Source organism: Haliotis asinina, chromosome 7 (assembly GCF_037392515.1).
Source record: "Haliotis asinina isolate JCU_RB_2024 chromosome 7, JCU_Hal_asi_v2, whole genome shotgun sequence".
Taxonomy (NCBI): Eukaryota; Metazoa; Mollusca; class Gastropoda; order Lepetellida; family Haliotidae; genus Haliotis; species Haliotis asinina.
In genome coordinates, this window is record NC_090286.1 from 63,063,212 (window position 1) to 63,078,382 (window position 15,171).

Consider the following 15,171-nt stretch of genomic DNA (forward strand, 5'->3'; position numbering starts at 1 on the left):
CACATGGGTATAATGTGTGAAGCCCATTTCTGGTTTCCCCCGGCTGTGATATTGCTAGAATGTTGCAGAAAGCATCATATAGCCAGATTAACTCACTTTGAACTGACTGCTTGTTGGTACAAGCTACTAAAGTATAGACTATGGTATTTCATGGATGATCTTGTTATACATTCATGTTTACGTGACAGTGTGATGGGAACTGAGTGAGTGAGTGACACTATGACCTTGAGTGACAAGTGAGTGTATTGTGTGACTCCAGCAACCCCCACAGGAGCTGTTTGCAGGACCAGAGCAGACAGTTGATGCCAGTGCGGAGGTTGTGCATGCTGATGACGACAGTGGGGATGTGATCATCCTCAACAGCGAGGAGGAAGAGGCTTGTGGAGATGAGATGGAGGTAAGGGAGACACTGCAACTGACAGATCTGTGTCAGTCTGCAGCTGCTTCATGTGTACCTACATTCATGGCTACATTTTAAGTGGTAAACAGCTTTTAAGTGGTAAACAGCTATATCGTCAGGCTTTCTTCCTGCATATCGCAGACACAGCATGTTATAACTGGAGTACTGTTTAATACAGCATTAGATGCCCATGCTTGCTTGTGTCTGTGTTGAGAGATGAATGTGTGTTGACAGGATTCAGATGAAGAAGAGGAGTATGAGGAAGGGGAAGGGGAATACGATGAGGATGAAGACGAAGATGATGATGAAGAGGCAATGGCCGAACAGGGAGATGAGGAGGAGGATGACAATGATGTTGTCATCATTGGTAAGATAAAAAGTTGTTTTTGCTTCAAGTCATTTCTGAGAATTTTTACCCTGATTCTGTACTTGAATATTATCCAGATTCAGTGCCTTTATGTTCCATTAATTCAGGAGTTTCTCAGATAAGATTTGTGATGTGCCAACTTTCTTGTGATAAACATACTTCAGCATGTTATTCTGAATGAATGTTGGTGACAGAGCATCACTGTTCATAAATTGATTCTTAATGTTTATTGAATAAACTGTCTCGGCTGATTCAGCTGATTCACAGCCTAAGTTGGTGACACATCTGACTGGGTATTTTTTTGCAGACATTGATGACAACGAACAATCCATGCCTTCCCAACAGCCCCCTGCAGGCCCGGGACCAGTGATTCAGCAACCAATCATAGCACAGCATCCTGTAGTAAGTCCACGCCCAACCCCTGCCCTTCAGCCAATCGTGCATGGCGAGCGATTGCCATCAGTCAGCATCAGGGCCCATCTTCCGCCATTCATGTTAGGGGTAGGTAACTGTTGCATCAGTTCATCTGGTGTCAGATGCTTGTACCACTGCTTGCTGATACTGCCTGTAGGTATCCATGGTGATAGAGGGCATGATCACCTAACATCACTCACTCTAACCTGCATTCTGTCCGATATGGTGAGCCAAGACAGCATTTATTCATCATGCGCATATTTTGCTTTATTTTTATATTATCCATCTCGTGTCTTGTGTCTTTGTCCCTCATTCATCCATTCTTTAGCACTTAACTAGAAGTCATTGTCTCCGCAACTACTAAAATCCATTAACGCCATTCAACAGAATACACTCAGTCTCCTTGCTACAACAACGCCTGGTGTTTATTTCAAGAACATGTCATCAAGAAACAGTCTTGTATGTGAACCTATCTCACATGCTGGAACTATAGTGGCATATTGTCTTCATGTGCTTAAAAGTCTGTTCTCCAAAATATGGAAATATTAAGCATATGGTGTAATTATTTTTCAGTGGTTTATTTTAGTCTTTTACCTTGCTAGTTACTAGCTCATTAAAATACTACATTGTGTACCACAGTGTCAGTAATGAGCATCTATCATGTTTACAAATTATCCATATTGCACTTAACACATATTATATAGATGATCATACTGGGATTTGAACCACAGACCTGATGATCTGGGATTGGATACCTATCCACATGACCAAAGAGATTAACCTTGTTAGTGTGCTTACAACACAAGGATGTCATGTGTGGAATGACTTCAACTCCTGCTTACTACAAAATAAAAATAAAGAGCTGCATTAATCAGACATGTTTGTAGTTTTAGTAGTTGCTCCCACGGGAATCAGTCAAGGCTGCTACTGCTTTGAGCTACTTCCTTCCTACTGACTATGTGGAAGTAAATGCTTTCCAGTAGGCACCAGTATCTTTATCATGTCACGCTTCTCCTCATGCTTCCACAGGAGTAACACCCTGTTATTAAATGACAAAGTCATTTTTCTGTACATGACATAACACCACCCTTCCCTCAATGTGACTGCACACATTATATAGTGAGTAATTGTTAATCTTGTAAATCATGACTGAAGCATCACAGAATGTTTAATCTGTGTTTACTTTTGCGTGTGACCAGGGTCAACCTGGACCGTTTGAGGAGGAGGACTGTACAGTGCCAAGCACACCCACGCTCTCCGTGCCGAGACGAGCTGATGGATTTGCAGAAGCCTTGAAGTGAGCAGACAATTTCTGGCAGTAATAATTTCTTTACCCCTTGGGTGCCAAGTTAATCTGCTAAGAGTCTCATGATGTTTGTTATTTATTTTATGTAAGTGACAAGGGTGCCATGATATGTTTTGCCAGGTTATAAGTGACAAGTATGTTCTGTGTTTCAATTTATGTGACAACTGGTTGAGGTGTCTTGTGTGTTCAGTTCCCCCCAGGTATCACAGAGGTTTGTGTTTGGTGCCGAGGGCAGTTTGAGCCAGCCAGAACTGGCCCAGCTGGAGTCACAGCGAGGTAAGTAACTGGACTGACGTCACACTTTTCTCGTTTGTTATGCTGACACAAATGTATTGCGGTTGAAAAACTAAACTGTGGAGTTTGACGTTCCATGAGCTGTAGCAGACTCTGAGTAAAGTGCTACATAGTAAGGAGAATTCTATCCTTTGTACTTTTATGACAGGATTATGCTCACAGCATTGTTGTTTTTAACCTGATAGCATTAGGGATGGATGACACTCGCATGGATCTGTCTCAGTTTGATGATGGTGGCGGCCGCAGCGTCCCAACAACACCGTTACAGACAACAGCTCCAGGTAGGTTCACTGACAGCAGGGAGTTACTCTTCTTTGTTGGGTTCAAGTACAATATGCTGGTGATGTGTTTGTAGTTGACATGCAGAGTTACCCCTCTTTGTTGGCTTCAAGTAAAAAATGCTGGTCATGTGTCTGTAGTTGACTGCAGCTTTACCTCTTTTCCCTTTTCATATTATGTCTTCCAGCATGCCAGCTAACCATCAGATTCCTTAAACTCATTCACATGTAGTAATTCTGAAGCAAACTGAATAGCTTTCTCTTTTCAAAATAGGGCCAGAAATTGACGTTTTCGCTGTGGGCAGTCAGAGACAAATCATGCATCAGCGTGCTAACTTTGTTAAATTTACTGTTTTCATTCTCACTTTTTCGTTTGAAAATGATGTTTTCTTTATATTTAGTTTCAAACATGTGATGCTTTCTCAAAATGTCCAAACCTGTTTGCCTGTCAGTCAGTTTGGTATTCAGGCCAAGGAACTGTGTTAAAAAAATTTTTAACCATAATCCACTGTGTTGTTAATACACCTTCCGCTAATCTTCAAAGCCATCTTGACACGGAGAAGGACTGACAAATTGGGAGATGCCAATTAATTTAATTTGCCAAGTGACCAATTTACCTCACCTACTTATGCTTAACCACTGTACTTAACCGTTGGCCGCGTTCAGCCAGTCAACAGGAGAGCCAAGATAGCTGATACCCATTTTATGAGCGTTAGCTATTGTACAAACAGTTAATTGGGCGGTCTTTACTGTGCCGAAGTATGGAGTAGGCTGTCGCCAAATTAGAGAGCATGCAAATGATCATAAATGAACTAGCTTCTGCTGGGTCCGAATTGTAGTGCCAATATTGAGTGCATGTGGGATTAGAGGGATGCCGGTTTTGAGGACTTATGCTGTAGTTGATATTTATTTAATATATGTACGGGAAGAGATGATAGATCACGATTTCAACAAAACTTGTATTCTTTGTATTCTGTACAGAACACTGTGAACATGCCAGTCATGTATGGTTTTGATTGATAGTAAGGTACATCTGTTCACAGTAGCCCTACCTGAGGCACATGTGGAGGCAACGCTGACTGCCCCAGTGGCCGAGGTTGGGCAGCCTGGAGGAGAGGATGTGGAAACAGCACAGCAAACACAGGAGACCACCAGAACAGAACAGGACCGGTAGGACTGCATTTAGGACATCCTGTTATGAGGGATTTGGAAGTCCTGGAGGACATCATACAAAACCTTTGGTCCATGCAGTTATACATAATGCAATTGAATCACAAAACACTGTAAATCACGAAAGCTGACGTCTTTGGAGTTCAGTGTTTGACTTTGTTAATTTGATAGAATTTTATCACCATGACATGGATCAACAGGTTCTAGTTTCTTGGCCTGATTGTTTTTTAGGTTACTAATATATGACGACTCTTGTACACAATGTATTTACCAAGGCTTTTGTCATAAATTTGGTCTATGATTTTGCCTGTAGAGAAGTTGAAAGTGCATACTGTTGAGACTTGTTTAAAAGTGAGGATGCTTGTGTTGTAGTGAGGAGATCGAGGAATCAGCTTTGTTGGAGGGAGACACACCCCAGGATTCCACATCCAGTACAGCTGATACAGGTGAGGCCACAGCTGGGTATCATTATAGGAGATGTTTCCCACCATGTGATGTGTTCATGTAGATGTGTGTACACAGCTGTGGTAAGTTGTTGAGCAGAGGCTGTGTTTAACAACATAAGTTCACTGGTCACGAGGGCAACATGGGTTGATGTACCTCGATCTTTGTTTATGATCTCAGAGTCCGAAGGTGCATAAGCAGACATCAAGAGTACATCAACCCATGGACCCAGAGGGACCAGTGAACAACATATTTATCGCACCGAAACTTCAGTGTTAACTTTGAATTGTTTGTAGCACGGGTACAAAACGTTTTGTAGCCATCACCACATTTTGTAGACAATAAAAACAGATTTAGAGTTATCTCTCTTCCAACAATTTGTATTCACAAAGCATCAGTAATTCCCATACATCATACATGATTTAATGTTATTTGAGACAAAGAATTACTACCACAAAGTACCAAATGAGTTCGGCATTCCCAGCAGTTAACAAAGAAATGTTACTTGTAAGCGGGATACATTGAAAATAATAGGAGATTGCTCATCCAGTCAGAAAACAACATTTATGTGTGAGGCATGATAATAGCTGTTGTCTTCTTTAAATACGAAGCAGCAGCCTCCAGTAATGGGATCTGTTGTCTGAAGTTATATTGTGTCTAACGTGGGTGGGGTCCTATTCCTGAAACATGTTTATCAACAACGTGTGAAATTGAAATGTCTCAAAGTTACAGTATCAATCTACATGTTATGTTGTATTGTTCCTTAGACCAGGTATGTGTGAATGTATCTCTGCTTTTAATGCACCCTGTTTAATGTCCTTGTTCGTACCAGGAAGATTGTTAATGGTTCTCCCTCTCCTGGGTTGTTCAAGATAAGTGGTTACTGAAACATGCCAAAGCCTGTGTTTCATTCCTACATGCAGTCCCACTCTTGGTGTCCTCTACTGGGATATATCCTGAATAGTGCTGAAAGCATTTCTCTCTCATTCACTAACTGACCTGTTGTCCAGGTGATGCCAGGCCAGAGACTACAGTACAGAAGGAGGCAGCAGAGGATGATGGGAGTTCAACATCACAGGGAGCAGCCGACTCTTCAGGTATGTGAGCCTGATGTTAACAATGCATCTCTTTGGAGGATGATACAGTATTGGTAAACAAACTGTTATACCCCAAAAATAGAACTTAGTGTTATGTTTTTCTGTCATTTATCTGTTGTGTTCAAAGACTTTGAGAATAGAACTTTCTAATGTCCAACCAGATTATGTTTCTTCTCTATAAATAGTTATACAAACACAAAAGCAATTGAAGGGTCTGTATATATCTGTGTGGTATATCATCACAGTGTATACATGTCATTATTGAACCCAACATTTTCCTCTGATCAGGTGGTCCAAAGCCTCGGATTCAGCGTATAGTGTGGGAGGGTGAGGGTGCAGCCAGTGCTCCCCAACCAGTTGCCTCCACCCCCCAGCCTCAGCCAACACCACCCACAACCCAGCCTGTACGAGGACACCCTGTTCAGCGCCGACCTGGAGGGTATCAACCCCGGTCTCGGGGTCCCCGGAGGGGTGGGGTCAACATGAGGAACATGCGAGGGACAGGGCACTGGAGGGGCCGACCAATGAGAGGAAACTATAGGTCTCCACAGTTCTAGTGGATTCAGCACATGACAAGAACTGACACACTTTACACTTTCTGCTCCGTGATGTACACTCAAAGATGCTGCACTTTGATCAGTTCAAAAGGAAAGACGAACAGTACTCGTTTGTTCTTCAGCTTAATGTACATCTGCTGATGTTTAAATAACCTAGGTATATATCATGCAGTCATAAAGCTGTGTATTCCTGAGCATCATGGAGCCAGCATCACTGTGGAACTATCGGTAACCATATGTGTACAATTCTATCAGTTACTTCCAAAGGTGAATTACCTCTGATTATAAACGATGTGTAATGGTCAAGAGATATAAGATATAAAGGTCTGGAGAACAAGTGTTAATGTGTAAATATGTACATATTAGATACTGCCATCAAACTACTAGTTCTATCATGATGTTGAATTATGAGGCTCCAGCATTTCATCAATGTCCAGACCAATATGAAAATATCACTTTCCTGCATGTCAGCCCAGCATTTAATGCTATGCATGTCAGATCATACATGTTGGTGAAATCATTTTGTTCAAGAACCAGTTATGTGACAAACCCTTGTCAGTGATATATTATTAAATAATAATTGCCAGAAATCATCAAATAAACAAGGCTATTATATAATCATGTGTTGTTTGGCTGTCAAGTCAGGATGTTTTTGTGAACTTGAGCTGTATATTTTAATGTTTTTCGTCCAAAACTGGCTCGGCAAGAAATGTTATCAAGTCCACTCCACACTCCATCACCTTATCACCACCACTGAAACCATTCATATATCATACATTGTCAACTCTCTGCAGGTCATCAGACAGAAGTAGAGACTCATCTGGAGCAGATTTATTATCTTTTTGTACACTTTACTTTTCATATTTACACATTCATGACAAATTAAGTAAGTGGTTGTTCTTATGTATGTGTGTGTAGTACAAGTCATCTGAAATACACGATCTTGCAGTAGCAGCAGCCCCAGTTATTGTCATTCTACATGATATCGTAACTGAAACACACATTGCAATCAGAAACTATTTACAGCAAGTTAGATATTTGTTAGAAACACAACAACAGGAAGAAAGCAGTTGAATACTGATGCTGTAGTCCTATAACACCTGTATATTCCATTCACATGATTCAGTTATAAACCTGCATGTTCATATGCAAGTTTCTAATTTCTTTATAAATGAAATTGTAGAATGGTTAAAACTTCAGTGCATCGACTGCACAGAAAATATTCATAACAGGGATAAAAATTGACATTTGCTCAGGACAAATTAACATGTGTTTTGACAAAATATTGGACTTGATTTGAGATCTATATTCAACGTGTTGACATAAAATTTATATTTGCACAAGTGACATGAGAATCTTAGTTAAATGATTTATTCATGATGTTCCTGGTTAGGCAAGAACGGTTGACCTCTGTCGCTCCATGCCAGTGAGTGTAAGATTCCTCTCAATAGTGCTCTGTGGGCGGGCCTGGAGCTTCTGACGTACGTTCATGCAGCGGTTGTCCAGCATCAGCGAGTTGTTCTTAAGAGCCAGGTCATCATTAATACGATGGAGGTTTTTCTCAAGGCCATCCAGAGCATGTCTGTTAAATAAATTGTCAAAAACATTACAATCATACACATTTCTGTTTAAAAATATGAGAATTATACCTGTCTTAATCTCAATGCAAAATCTGCTAATTTGCAAGAAACCTCATAATGATGCATCTATCACAGCCACCCTGACTAAGAGAAGGAAATATCGAGAACTGACATATTTTAGATATACTCACTTTGCCTGGTTGCACTTTTCTTCTAGTGCCCGCTTGGTGGCCTCAAGCTGCTTGACCTCATCGGTCAACCCATACTGGGGAGCATCCCTACACAGCTCCACATTTGGTCGGTATGTACGGTTCTCTAGACGAGTTTGAGCCAGTTTCATTGGATTGATCTTTGCACGGATGGATTCTTCCAGGCCACGGATGTCATTCTCCATATCAGCAATTTCTTCCTCAGTCTGAAAATTAAGATTGATATTGGATATAGCTAAATAACAGATGAGTTCCCATGGCCATGAATAGTGAAGAGGTTGTGGAGGACTAGCATTACAACTGCAGCTTTTGACATCACACTGACACTTACATTCTTCTTCTGCCACTCAAGTTCATCCTTTGCTCTCTCAAACTCATGGATCCTCTTCCTGAAGGCATATTCTGTAGCAATACGCTGAGCCTCCAAATCATTGGCTGTCTGCTGGAGAGTGTGGTGGATTGCTTCTCGTAGTCTGGTGGATGCCTTCATCTCAGCCTCAGCACGTTCTTTGTTGTAGCGACTGAAGTCTTCCCATTGCTGCGGGGTGGTACTCCTGTTGCAGAGAACAGGGTCAGACAGGTGTAATTGACATTGTGGCAAAACAATTACAATCTTTCCAAATAGTATTTTTCTTTGTTATTGGTGTCTTTGCAGCAAATCACAGTATATCCTCAAAACTGTGGATAAATTATGAAGCTAAATGAGGGTATTACAGAAGAGTAAACGGAATAAGATAGATGACATTTGACTTCTTCCTGTAACATGTTGAAATAAGTTGCCTACCCCTTGGGGACTCTGAGTGAATCTGGCTTAAAGCTGATGTTGGGGGAGCGGTCAGTGAGGTTGTATTGGTCAATGTCAATGCCCAGAGCAATGTTCTTGTCCTGGAGGTCAGCCTGCAGTTGTTGACGAGCTTCCTGTAGCAGACACAGCTGCTCAAAAGACTCATTCACACGCTGCTGCAGCTGTTTCTTGATTCCCTCAATCACCTCAACTTCCTGTGAAGCAAAAAACCAAGTTCTATTGTAGCTGGTCAAAGTAACAAATTCCAACATATATATTTGTAGTGTTAGTATTTTAGTCAGTTATGCTGACCTGACAATCTAACATGAGGTTTTTCTCATCAATTTACCCAATGCAACACAATATACAAGAACAGAGAAAATCTTGAAAATCTGGAGGACACTTAGGGACATTTGAGTGGTAATAGTTCTCCATGGTACCAAAGCTTCAGGCTTCATATCACGATGCATATAATACATTTTAAGGTTACCTAACGATATACTGTGGGGGGGAAAATAAGGGATCACTTGAAAGGACAAGTGTCCAGTCATTTTTTTGCCAGGTTTCTTCACGAGCGTTGTATTACATAGGTTGCAAAGAATAAGGGAATAATTGTCCTTTCATGTGATCTCGTATTTTTTCCCTCAGTATAGATTAATACCGAGGAATTGGTCATTATGACAACTGATGTACAGTGTTATCAGTGTATGTCATCACCTTGTGCAGCTGACCCTCTGGATCATCCTGAACCACATCAATGGATTGCCTGCCCTCCCTCAGAGTTAGACACTCAATGGCTACATCCAATGGCAAGTTCTTGGCCTCAAGTGCATGCTCAGTCTGTTCCTTGGATTCAGTGAGATCAGCTATTTCTTTGTCTATGTCAGCTAGAGTCTTCTCCAGAATTTCTTTCCATTTCCTGATATTATCTACTCTGTCTGCTAGACGGACATTATTTGAGTGCTGATCCCATTTTGTTTGATTGTCTGTTTCATTTCTTAAGAATCTGCCTTCTTGTCTGACTTGGTGTGAAGCATCCCTCTGCCGTTCAGCATTGGTAGAGATAGTGTAGTTGCTAGTGAACCAGTCTGGAGGCTGGAAGCGAGTTGTGGGGCGAAGTTCGGTGGCCATTTTGACAGCTACTCCAAAATTAACTGTGGAGTCTGTAAAATCAAACATATTAGTAAGCAACCAATATGGGTATGACAAAATATTCCTTGCAAAGCACAGCTACACTGTTAAATTTCAACTGACATTTAAAGACAGATACCCAGTGTTCATGCAGCCTACAATCACTCAGTCATCAACATCAGATATGGAACAGTTTCTTGTTCTTATCGTTGATATTCCTAAAAGTTAGTGAAGAACTAACAGAGCTGCTGACTAACAGTGAAGGAATATGTCCTTAAAGACGACATGCATAGATAACAAAGATTAGCAGTAGATGATTCTCTGTGAGAATCTGTGACACTGAAGCATCAGCCAAGTAAACATAAGTCACGACAGTATGTGAAATTTGGTTAGTGCATAACAGTAAATTGGACCGAAAGACAGTATGGTACGGTAAACTGATTGTACAAACCCCAAAAATGATGTCGAAGTCGGTATCCTCAGCAGATGCTTGAAGTAAACTAATGGAAACGTTTCAAATGGGAACTGAGTAAATAGCCACCACACTCTACTTGTAGACCTCGTTGCTAACGAAACACAAAACGACAGGCTATTGATGTCAACAATCTTGCAATTGGTCAAAGGCTTGTCTCCGGGCCAATTAAAAACCCGATAACATACACCAGTTTGGTTTGTTTACGTTGCTAACGTAACAACCCCGCAGAGGTCACGGCTAGGAGTCAACATAAGCTGGGCCCAGTCTATGCAATCGGAACGTACTTTGGTTCAAGTTAACGCCGCGCAGAAGGAGTCAGAAACCAGTTTGTGGCAACGGAACAGGAAGACATGGTCACATGACGTAAACATGGTCGCTCGTTGATTCGAATAAGAAAAATGACTACCGTACCGTACTGGCTTCTTATCAACACATTCGTAGTTTACATCGTCTTTTGTAGTGAAACACAGGTAAAGGCCAAGAAATAATTGAGTAGTGCCTGTTCCTGAAAAGACAAAATTATCACGTGAGGGTGAAACTGGTCGTTAGAAAATAACAGTACGAATAAACAGAGATTGAGATTTTGTGACAAGTTGGTAATTTCACTAATAAATACCATTTACAACCAAATCCCACTGCAGCCAGTGCAGTTGTTTAATCTAATAGCTTAATGTCTTGCATCCCACCAAATTCCAAAAACTATTCATCTTTGTTGACACTACTGTGGTAAAGCTGGAATTAGTTAGCTAGCTAAATGTCGTGTTCCTGCCAGGGAAGGAACACGACGTTTAGCTGGCTAAACTATGTACGTGTCTGTCTGGGGAAATATTTACACGCTGACCAAAACCATTTAGATCCAATACAATACAATACAATTGTTATGTTGGAAATGTATCTTGTCAAAAGTTAAAAACCTTGTAAACGCAAAGGAGTCAAATACTGCAACCTCTGTTTATGTACGAGAACACAGTGTCGCTGGAAAACATGACCCTTTAGAGGTAGAAACCTTCAACATTTGCCAACACAAAATTTGTTTGTTCATTATTAAAATAACTCCCAAATTTGCATGTGTTACAATGACATTTTGAATGGTATATTTTGTAATCTTGTCAGTTATGTTGATATTTGTTCACATTAGCTCCCAGTTCCATTGTATGGTAACTTTGGTTGTACTTCTGTTAAAGGGGCCCCTGATTTTAGTTCATTTTAAGTAGACTTCATTATATGTATATGATTTTGATGACATCTTGGAAGAATCACCTGACCATGTAAACAAAAATGCACTGCAGTTAAGTACCAGAGTTAAAATGCCTACTAATGGCATTATCCCATAACACAATTTGGGAAATGTGTCCAAGAGACTTCTGAAACGGCTCATATTCCAAAAGGATCTCTTTCCTCATTCTACTGAAAAAAAATGTTAATTTCTGTCCACTGACTTGAAATTAGTGTTATAGTCATGGATGTTGTGATCTGTCTTACCTGATGCTGAAAAACTTCAGGAGAAACTTGAAGAACTTAGATTTAATTTAGTTGCTGGTCCTCCCCTTTGTAAATAATCAAGTGAATACTTTCTTAACTTATTTGACAAAGCATTGAAAGTCTTCCATCATAAGAGTACGTAAGTGTTTTTTTTTTATATTTCAGAACAATGTCTGTTCTAAGACATGCAGTACTTCAATGAAGAACAGTTATGTCTACAACTTCTGTCATGAACAAAATCTCCAGCTTCAAGGCAGATGTTGTGTCAATGTCACAGGTTCACAACAAATTTTAGGGTAAGCAAGATCAAATTGTTTTGTTTTTCCCATTCAACTTTGGAAGAATGTTCATTTATCATTATATTTTTGGACCATAGCAGAATTGTTTATAAGAATACACAGTTGTTCAACAACTCTAACTGGCATGAACATGCTGTTCATGATTGTTTTTGGTTTGACTTATGGTTTGACTAAAGGGATATCTTTGGATGTTCATAGCGATTTAACTTAACTACATTTCAGGGCAGTGATCATAGCAATGCACCCTTCTTTAAAGATTGGAACACCCATGACTGAACACCTAACAACCTAAAATGATTTAACATCTTTGCTAAAGTGTCACTTTGTGCCATTTTTGTTGATACAGTTTACTTGTTAACCAATACTGATGAACCTGAACATTGATTGCAGCCTTGACCTTCAGTCATGTGGACTGTCACAGCTGACTGGCTTGTTCACTCATGGAGCATCTCTTCAAGTCCTGTAAGTTTTCTTGAAACAAAGTATGTTTCTTGTATAATGCAGAAGATGTTTAATATCCTCAATGATATCTGTTGTTTGGGGTTTGATAAAGAATATTCTATCTTTCCTTGCTTATGAGTCACATATTTATGAATTAGGATTTTTTTTTTTTGCTGTTATGGAAAAACATGAAACATATTTTGTTCCTGTAAAGCAGACAGTGTGAGATGGTCATGTACTGAATTGTTAGTAATCTTAAGGTGAACATTCTCGATGTCACTTTTTCAGTCTACTCCAGGACAACCCACTGATGAATATTACAAGTACAGACTTTGAAGGCCTTTTAGAATTGAAATATTTGTGAGTATCACTGAATCAAATTTATTAGATTTCCGTTTTTTCTAATGCAGTGAAAGATAAGCCTCTGTTTAGCCACCTGTCAGTGTGTAACCAATGGGACGATATGGCTTCGGTTTGTTATGATGTTTACACCACACTATATATTCCAGTACAGCTGTCAGTCTATGAGAAAGTAACTTTCAGTGTACATTCATCCATTGAACAGGGTGTTAATGTAGTGTCGGGAATATATTTTATCTGCATCGCTTGGCTGAAAGTTTGCATTCTGGTCAGGACTCTTCCATTGGACAGTGACTGTCCAGGGGGCATGGATGCGTGGGAGGTGACCAATACAACAGCCAATGAAACACTGTGTCTACAGGAGCTGGACTTCTGTCTTGTACATAATGGTAGGTGCATCATGTCTGTGCATGACTTGGTAACCTCCAGACCATTTGACACAGTTGGATGGCAACACTATTTATGTGAACAAATATTTGGGCAGTTGGAGGGCAACACTATTTATGTGAACAAATATTTAAGTGCAAATTCTATGTACTTATGTAAACAAACACAGATGATCTATATGTTAGTCTTCCACCTTTCTTACCTCTATGTCATGTCTCTGAGTGTGGCGTAAAACTAAACTCACAATGTTATGTCTACTTGAGGTTGAACAAGGTTGTAGGAACATTTTCTGAGGACACATTCAGTGATATCATGAAAAGGACTGCTCCTTACTTCTTGCCTAAAATATCATTCGGATAACATTTGGGAAATGGCTTTTTCAAAAGTTAATCTGACAATCTAATGTACAAGTAATGTTATGGAGACTTTCTCTTTCTTTCAGTGTCTTGCCCTTCGAATTCCTACTGTTCTAATACAGGTCCTGGGCTAAGTGAGTGCCTATGTTTACCTGGGTACCATGGATACAAGTGTCTCAGAAAGGTAGTTAATACTTATGAAATTATTGACTGGTATTCATGGATATTTACTATTTTAGGCGGTGGAGACTTGTGGTTACCTGGGTTTGATTACCCACATATGTACAATGTGTGCCGCTCATTTCTGGTTGTCCTCACAGTGGTATTGCTGCATAAAGTTAAACTCACTCAGTAACACGTAACAAGACGTCTTACATCAATGTATAAATTCTAATATAAGTAGTGTTTCACACCAGGACAGCTTGTCAGTGGAATGTTGTGCACTGTGTGATGCCCATATTTGTTGTTCCAGCAAATATTTGATTTGGGATATTCCTTAAAGAAGCAAACAGACCCATCTCAATCACTGGCTCAGCTCTTTCATTTGTGTTTCAGGGCACATTCCCCACAACAGTGTTCACTGCTGGAATGGTGGGATCAACATTATTTGTGGCAGGCCTACTCTGGTTCACACAGAGACGAAATGTGAAAAAACAAGTGTAAAAAATTCAATCCCATCATTTCATAGTCTGTCTTCCAAACGTTGGTGAGAGAATGACAGATCCCATCCAGAATGCTCTGCTCCACTCCCAACATCAATGTCACTCCAACACACAGAATCTGATAAACTACACTACTGTTTCAAACATTCCATACTTTCATCAGGCAAACTGACAACTGTGACTGATAATGTAAATGCAAAGGCCATCCCATTATTTTATGTCAACACTAATGACAGTTTCAGTTTGTCACGTTTGTTCGTGTTGTATCACACTTGTGTGAAAATGCATTCCATGTTATTTGCAATACATTATGTATATAGTGTACAAAGTCTGAGAAATATGTTTACCAATGTCATTGTTTCATGTGGAACTTGCCATGACATATTCATTTCTGACAGGAAATAAAAGAATGCTGATTTCCAAGCAGATTGTCAGGCATGCAAATATGTAACATTCTTGATATTCCAGGACATATTATTCGTGTCTGCCACTCACTTTTTGCAACAAGACAGATGAGAATCTGAGCAACACGACACAACTCTGACTTATGCTGGATCTCAAGGTTGATAGTCTTGATCAACTGATGACAGTTTAAGCATGTTAGGTAATGTAATTTAGAATGAAGATGCTTGATACTGTTGTTTTCAGTAACTAAATGTCGTCATGAGAGGCACCTGA

The 15,171-nt window shown here is 40.0% G+C and overlaps 3 protein-coding genes across 9 annotated transcripts in view; 2 read left to right on the forward strand and 1 right to left on the reverse strand.

Annotated features, from left to right (window-relative positions):
• LOC137291651 (nucleoprotein TPR-like) overlaps positions 1-6,945 on the forward strand; it is a 73,374-nt gene extending 66,429 nt beyond the window's left edge. For 4 of the 7 annotated variants that reach the window (XM_067823068.1, XM_067823071.1, XM_067823069.1 and 1 more), the window contains exons 54-63: positions 260-397; positions 635-767; positions 1,075-1,268; positions 2,381-2,478; positions 2,678-2,763; positions 2,967-3,062; positions 4,103-4,229; positions 4,602-4,675; positions 5,684-5,770; positions 6,059-6,945. In XM_067823068.1, coding sequence (XP_067679169.1) covers positions 260-397; positions 635-767; positions 1,075-1,268; positions 2,381-2,478; positions 2,678-2,763; positions 2,967-3,062; positions 4,103-4,229; positions 4,602-4,675; positions 5,684-5,770; positions 6,059-6,327 — 1,302 coding nt within the window. In that variant the 3' untranslated portion in view covers positions 6,328-6,945. The remainder of the gene's footprint in view (positions 1-259; positions 398-634; positions 768-1,074; positions 1,269-2,380; positions 2,479-2,677; positions 2,764-2,966; positions 3,063-4,102; positions 4,230-4,601; positions 4,676-5,683; positions 5,771-6,058) is intronic. The other 3 variants (XM_067823072.1, XM_067823074.1, XM_067823073.1) reach the window with 1 other exon arrangement.
• A 197-nt stretch (positions 6,946-7,142) lies between these two features.
• On the reverse strand, positions 7,143-10,661 carry LOC137291652 (tektin-2-like). Its single transcript, XM_067823075.1, has 6 exons — positions 10,483-10,661; positions 9,618-10,063; positions 8,901-9,115; positions 8,448-8,670; positions 8,099-8,322; positions 7,143-7,909 (listed from the first exon to the last, which is right to left on the reverse strand). The coding sequence occupies exons 2-6, from the start codon at positions 10,029-10,031 to the stop codon at positions 7,717-7,719; spliced, it is 1,269 nt and encodes a 422-aa protein (XP_067679176.1). The 5' UTR covers positions 10,032-10,063; positions 10,483-10,661; the 3' UTR covers positions 7,143-7,716.
• A 109-nt stretch (positions 10,662-10,770) lies between these two features.
• On the forward strand, positions 10,771-14,916 carry LOC137290310 (all-trans retinoic acid-induced differentiation factor-like). Its single transcript, XM_067821130.1, has 7 exons — positions 10,771-10,976; positions 12,154-12,284; positions 12,678-12,749; positions 13,017-13,088; positions 13,362-13,477; positions 13,918-14,015; positions 14,387-14,916. The coding sequence occupies exons 1-7, from the start codon at positions 10,905-10,907 to the stop codon at positions 14,492-14,494; spliced, it is 669 nt and encodes a 222-aa protein (XP_067677231.1). The 5' UTR covers positions 10,771-10,904; the 3' UTR covers positions 14,495-14,916.
• The last annotated feature ends 255 nt before the right edge of the window (positions 14,917-15,171 follow it).

What these genes read in the sequence shown, in the direction of transcription:
- LOC137291652 (XM_067823075.1), bottom strand. Translation starts at nt 10,031, where the DNA reads ATGGCCACCGAACTTCGCCCCACAACTCGCTTCCAGCCTCCAGACTGG. An exon ending in TCACTCAGAGTCCCCAAGGG is followed by an intron (nt 8,671 to 8,900) that starts GTAGGCAACTTA and finishes TCTCTGCAACAG; the next exon opens with GAGTACCACCCCGCAGCAAT. An exon ending in GAAAAGTGCAACCAGGCAAA is followed by an intron (nt 7,910 to 8,098) that starts GTGAGTATATCT and finishes TTTATTTAACAG; the next exon opens with ACATGCTCTGGATGGCCTTG.
- LOC137290310 (XM_067821130.1), top strand. Translation starts at nt 10,905, where the DNA reads ATGACTACCGTACCGTACTGGCTTCTTATCAACACATTCGTAGTTTAC. An exon ending in CTTTTAGAATTGAAATATTT is followed by an intron (nt 13,089 to 13,361) that starts GTGAGTATCACT and finishes CATTCTGGTCAG; the next exon opens with GACTCTTCCATTGGACAGTG. An exon ending in GATACAAGTGTCTCAGAAAG is followed by an intron (nt 14,016 to 14,386) that starts GTAGTTAATACT and finishes TTTGTGTTTCAG; the next exon opens with GGCACATTCCCCACAACAGT.